Source organism: Podarcis muralis, chromosome 8, assembly GCF_964188315.1.
Source record: "Podarcis muralis chromosome 8, rPodMur119.hap1.1, whole genome shotgun sequence".
Classification (NCBI taxonomy): Eukaryota; Metazoa; Chordata; class Lepidosauria; order Squamata; family Lacertidae; genus Podarcis; species Podarcis muralis.
In genome coordinates, this window is record NC_135662.1 from 27,392,384 (window position 1) to 27,398,718 (window position 6,335).

Sequence of the window (6,335 nt, forward strand, 5' to 3'; positions counted from 1 at the left end):
AACTGGTACCAGCCATCAAAAAAACAAACAAACTGCTTAGCCAATTATTTACTTAGACTTCTTTTTAGGGCAAAGGATCATGAAAGCCAAAGTCCTCATTAGATTCAAACAAACACATGAGAAAAATACACAAATATAAGATTTGGCACAAATGTTCTTGCTCGCTTTTGCAAGTCATCGAAACCTCTATTTAGAATAACATGGAAGGGGTAGAAAACTAGGTGTACTTGAGGACTAAGGTGCAGATCATAAGCTGCAATCCTAAATCCACTTATCTAAATAAGCCCCACTGAATTCAGTGGGACTTGCTTCTGAGAAACATGGTTAGGATCATTAACTACTGGCTATTAGACTTTTAAAAATGCCTATTTTAAAAAGTGAAAATACCTTTAGAAACATGTCTTTTTAAAAGAATATACGTTTCAAAATGTGTATTTTTTCTCATAGGTACTTGTTTAAATAGGTTGCAGATTAATGGAATGGACTTGTGCAGAATTAGTATAGACCAGAAATAGATGGATTTGTCCAGCCATACAAAAAATGTAGTAAAGCTACAAATGAAAAATGAACAGTATTTTAGCAAATGAGACAAAATGCCAGTGTTAGTTCCTGTGTGAACTGTGGGATGTTGTTTAAAAAAAACCCCATGAACATGTCTTTATAGAGGAATTGCAGAGAACGCCTTGGTGAGTGACTAGGATTGTGTATTCATTTGCACACTACCATCCCACAACTGCAGTCCCCAATTCCATTGATCTGCAAACCATAAATGTCCTAAAGCACAACTATCTCTCATCTCTTTCTCAAATTTATTTCCCCTAAAGAATGAGGTAAATACGAAGCATCTTGCATTTTTGCGTGCTCAAAAGCAAAAGCATGTGTGATGTTTTGCAGCTGCCCTTGTATCCCTGGCAGGTGGTGATCACAGGATGATTTGAAAATTTCCCTGAAGACCTTAGATTCTTTGTATTCATTCCAAATGGACAACACATACCATCCCACTGAGTGAATTGGCGCTCTCCCTTAGATCTTGCTGTGATGTGAATGAGGTCAATATGGAAAATGCAGGCGAGGTAGAAAACAAACAAACAGATCAAAATGAGTGAATGTTTCTATCAAAGAGGTGAAATCTCTTATTGGATGTCAGTTACATGTTTTAAGAATGAAATGGTAAACCAAGACAAAAAAAGGCCAATATGAAATAAGATGAATTAAATCAGTGTGTATTTTTCACAATTACATTGTTGTTGTTGTTTTGTTATACAATATATTTAGTTATACCCTGCCTTTCCCCCTATAAACTCTGACTTGCTGTCGTTGTGTGGTCATGCAGGCTCCTGGAGAGTAGCTCACAACCACTTTTCTTTGATGAGAGTTGTTGTCCAAAACATCTGGAAGACTCTGGGATTGGGGAAGGCTAGTTATATACACTTACCTAGAAATAAGTATCGTTGAATTCAGTGGAACATAGTCCAATGGATTTTAGTTGCTATGCTAACCTCCATCCCTCACATGCATTGCATTGCATCTTCAATCCATTTTGTATAGAAGTTCCCAGTGGATTATAGTTAATATGGCAAATCTAATATAAAGTTACTAGAGTTAATTCACACTAGATTTAATAAAAAGGCTTTTTTTTCAGGAATAGTAAAAGGTCAAAAGAAATTCATCTGCAAACCTCCAGAATTTCAGTTGTGGGGTAGGTAGTCCATATGAGCTTGTACAATAAAGGCTTTCAAAGCTGCCTGTTACTCACTAGTGGCAACATATTGGTAGGTTCTGCAGTCTGTACTGAAAACCTGTGCTTTGCTTCTGGCTCTGTCTATATCATCTATCTATCTATCTATCTATCTATCTATCTATCTATCTATCATCTATCTATCTATCATCTATCTATCTATCTCAGTGTTTCCCAACCGGTGTTCCGCGGCACACTAGTGTGCCGTGGAACTTTGCCTTGTGTTCCGTGGAGGCGGGCGAGTCGGGCAGTGAGAGGCGGGGCGGCGGCGGCGAGCACACGCGGTGCGGCGAGCGAGCGAGCTCCCACATCCCATCGCCGCTCGCTACTGGGCCTGCGCATCCGCTCGCTACTGGGCCTGCCCCAGGAGGTGGGGTTGCGGGCATCACGCCCTTCCCCACGTGAGCAGGGAATCCCATCCGCCCCCACGTGAGCGGGGAATGCCATCTCAGCCCCCGCGAGAGCAGGGGAATCCCATCCGGCCACGCCTCCTGGCCAGGCAATAGGCTGGCTGGAGGGGGCGTGGCTTGCCCTTTTTAGGGCCGGAGCGGAGGGGGCTCGCCCTCTCCGGCTAGCCCCATCGCCGCTCACTACATCCTATCGCCGCTCGCTACTGGGCCTGCGCATGCTCGGCGAGCACACGCGGGGCGGCGAGCGAGCGAGCTCCCACATCCGACGGCACCAAGCAGGGGCCCTTGGCCGTGCCGGTGCCCACCGTGCCCGCCTCCGCCCAGGAGGGCGGCAAGCAGCCACCGCCACCACCACCCCCGCCGCTGCCCGGCAACCGCGCCGCCGCCCCCGGCTCCCCGCGGCGGGTGATCGTGCAGGCTTCGACGGGCGAGCTGCTCCGCTGCCTGGGGGACTTCGTGTGCCGCCGCTGCTACCACATCCCATTGCCGCTCGCTACTGGGCCTGCGCGTGCGCGATCGCGCCTTCGGGATTCCCTTCAGCAGGCATCAAGCAGCCTGCCTCCCTGCTTTTTCCAATTAAGGGAACCTCCACTCTCCTGCCCCTCCGTGTTTCTCACCCCAAAGCCTTGTGGGCAGCAGGAAGTGGGGCCGTCCTGCGCCGGGTGGCTGCTGACACGTCCCTTGGGCAGGAGAGGCATCCGGCTGGATGAAGGCAGCGACGCCGGGGGAACGAAACAGCACGGCAGGTCTGAGTTGGCGCCTGGAAGGACACAGACTGCTTCATGTCGCTGCATTCCACAGCTCCGAGGCTGGCAGGTGAGTGCGTGCACTCCTCTCTCTCATTTTATTTAATGTGCATTTTTGAAGCATGTGGAAATATCCTGCGTCATCAACCACTTTGGGGAAAGTGTGCGTGTGTGTGTTTGGGGCTAGATTTCATGCATGCCTTTTTTTTTTAAGTTCTCTTCCTGCTTCATCCACATTCACCCCCCAAAAGGCCATTTTCTGTGTGCTGAATAAATTCTGCAACTCAAACGGCACGAGGTGCCAATGTATCGGGGCTGTGGAATTTATTCTGCTTGCAGAATTCTGCAACTCAACCGCATTTTGATGTTTAAATGTTGTATTTTAATCTTGTTTTTAAGTTATATTTCAATCAACTTGTTTTATTATTGGTTTTTTTTATTTCAATCAACTTGTTTTTTATTATTGTTTTTATTTCAATCGACTTATTTTTTATTATTTACTATATTTCAATCGACTTGTTTTTTAATTTGTTGTTAGCCGCCCTGAGCCCAGTCTTGGCTGGGGAGGGCGGGGTATAAATAAAATTTATTTGGGAAAGATGGTTAACAGCGTATACAGCCGTTAAGTGACAGTGGCCTTATTACAGTCTTTTTCAACCGCTGTTAGTGTTTTTCAACCTTTTTAGGTTTTCTGTAAACTGGGGAAGACATCCATGTTGGAAGTTCAATTCCTTGCTTAGCCATGAAGCTCAATGGAAATTGCCTTGCTCTTGCCCTCTCTAATCCAGTGTTTTTCAACCGCTGTTCCGCAGCAGCCTAGGCCCTCGGGGACCTCGTGGCTTCCGCTTTTGCGTGTGCTGCCATCACTCTTCCCGCCATTCCCATGTATAATTCGTGCCCGTAATACAGGCAGTAAAAACTGTTCTGTATAACGACTACCTCGCCTCTCCCCCCCCCCCATCTAAACCCATTTTTTTTCCTTTGCAGAAATGAGCCGCTGCATTGAGCTCACACAGTATGCATTTTTTTGCCTGGCTGTGATTGGTCCGGACTCCAGCCTGGACCTATCACAGTAGGACATCATCTTCCGACTTCCTTCCCGCCCGAGCACAGAGACCAGGACTCAGCGGGAGTCGGCACTGCAGAGAGGCCGGATACTGCAGTGATGGAAAAGTTTTTGAAAAGAAAAGAACTGGACTCTGAACAAAATTTGGAGCCAGATGAGAGGCCAAGTACGAGTGGGCATGAAAAGAAAGCAAAGATGGTTAGCTCAAGCAAATTCTCTCTCACAAGGCAATATAGCGAAAGCTATATTTCATTTGGATTTACTTTCACCGGAGATGCAAACCAACCAACTCCACTGTGCGTGGTGTGTGGTGAAAAGCTAGCTAACAGTGCTATGGTCCCAAGCAAACTTAAACGCCATCTCCAAACGAAACACCCTTCGCTTCAAAACAAGAATGTGGACTATTTTGTTCGCCTGCGTGAAAACACGGAGAAACAGGCAACTTTCATGAGACAAACCTCAAAGGTAAATGAAAGAGCTCTTAAAGCTAGCTATCACGTTGCTGAACTTATAGCCAAGTCAAAAAAGTCGCACACTGTGGCAGAGACATTAATACTTCCCGCCTGCAAAGCTATTGTAGAGGAGATGCTCGGACCTGAAGCAGCTAAGGAAATAGCCAAAGTACCTCTCTCAAACAACACAATTTCCAGACGTATTGATGACATGTCTGCAGACATTGAAAGTGTGGTTTTGGAAAAGATCCATAGCAGTGAGAAATTTGCATTACAACTGGACGAGTCTACTGATATCAGTGGACATGCTCAACTCTTGGCCAATGTGCGTTTTGTTGATGGTGATGCAATTAGAGAAAACTTCTTTTTCTGCAAGGCATTGCCAGAAAAAGCAACAGGAGAAGAAATTTTTCGGGTCACATCAGAATACCTTGAACAAGGAGGACTTAAGTGGGAAAACTGCATAAGTGTCTGCACCGATGGAGCTGCAGCCATGGTCGGGCACACCAAAGGCTTTGTAAGCAGAGTGAAGGAAAGAAATCCAAATGTTATTGTTACGCATTGTTTTTTGCACCGTGAGGCCCTCGTAGCCAAGACTTTACCAGCAGACCTAGTTCATGTGTTGGATGATGTTGTGCGCATGGTAAACTTTGTAAAGTCACGACCCGTGAAAAGTCGCATATTTGCAGCTTTGTGTGAGGAGATGGGAGCGAAGCATAAAACCTTGCTGTTTCATACGGAGGTCCGGTGGTTGTCGCGTGGCAAGGTCTTGGTTCGTGTGTATGAGCTGCGGGAGGAACTTAAAGTGTTTCTGACAGATGAGAGGGCAGATTACGCAAAACTGCTTGCAAGTGATGAGTGGTGTGCAAGGCTGGCATACCTGGCAGATATATTTCATCATCTGAATGAACTGAACACACGAATGCAAGGCCGAAATGAAAACCTGCTTACAAGTACAGATAAAATAAATGGATTCCGTGCAAAGCTGCAACTCTGGCATCAACACGTGGAAAGTGGCAATCTTGAAATGTTCACACTCACCAAGCAATGGCAAGGTGTTCACACTGCGGCACTGTGTGAGATAATAGCTAAACATTTAAAAACTCTCGAGGGGAAGTTGTCATTTTATTTCTCTTCAGTCTCCACTGAATGCCTTGACTGGGTTAGGGACCCTTATAGCTCAGCATCAGTTGGTGGAAAGGACATGACTTTACAGGAGCAGGAGGAACTAACTGAACTGAGACAAAATCGTGGTTTCAAGCTAAGATTTGCTGATCTACCTTTGGACAGTTTTTGGTTGGAAACTGCCAAGGAGTTCCCCCTTCTGGCAAACAAAGCTATTTTGACATTGCTCCCATTTTCCACTACATATCTCTGTGAGTTGAGCTTTTCAAGCATGATTGCTATAAAAACTAAATACAGAGAGAGACTGAGAGCTGTTGACGAAGAGCTACGTGTGTGTCTTTCTTCGATTCCAGCCAGAATATCAGCTTTGTGTTCAGCCAAACAGGCCCAGGTTGCGCACTGAATCAAGTATTTTATAATTTTTCATATTTCTGTTTACTTACTATTTCATAATAAAGTAATTATAAAATACTTTCTTTGTGTTTATTTGAATCCTATTAAAGAGAGTTACTTTATATATAGTCAATATAGGCAAAGAGTTAATTTTTTAAACATTTGCTAATGGTGGTGTGCCTCGAGATTTTTTTCATGGAACAAGTGTGCCTTTGCCCAAAAAAGGTTGGGAAACACTGATCTATCTATCATCTATCTATCTATCATCTATCTATCTATCTATCTATCTATCTATCTATCTATCTATCATCTATCTATCTATCTATCATCTATCTATCTATCTATATCATCTATCTATCTATCTATCTATCTATCTATCTATCTATCTATCATCTATCTATCTAT

The 6,335-nt window shown here is 44.6% G+C and overlaps 1 protein-coding gene across 1 annotated transcript; it reads left to right on the forward strand.

Moving 5' to 3' along the window:
* The first annotated feature begins 2,267 nt into the window (after positions 1 to 2,267).
* Positions 2,268 to 6,008, forward strand: LOC144328681 (zinc finger BED domain-containing protein 5-like). The gene is made up of 2 exons (XM_077932871.1): positions 2,268 to 2,964; positions 3,882 to 6,008. The coding sequence occupies exon 2, from the start codon at positions 4,060 to 4,062 to the stop codon at positions 5,938 to 5,940; it is 1,881 nt and encodes a 626-aa protein (XP_077788997.1). The 5' UTR covers positions 2,268 to 2,964; positions 3,882 to 4,059; the 3' UTR covers positions 5,941 to 6,008.
* Positions 6,009 to 6,335: the final 327 nt, after the last annotated feature.

Excerpts from the sequence above, each read along its gene's own strand:
- LOC144328681 (XM_077932871.1), top strand. The coding sequence starts at position 4,060 with ATGGAAAAGTTTTTGAAAAGAAAAGAACTGGACTCTGAACAAAATTTG.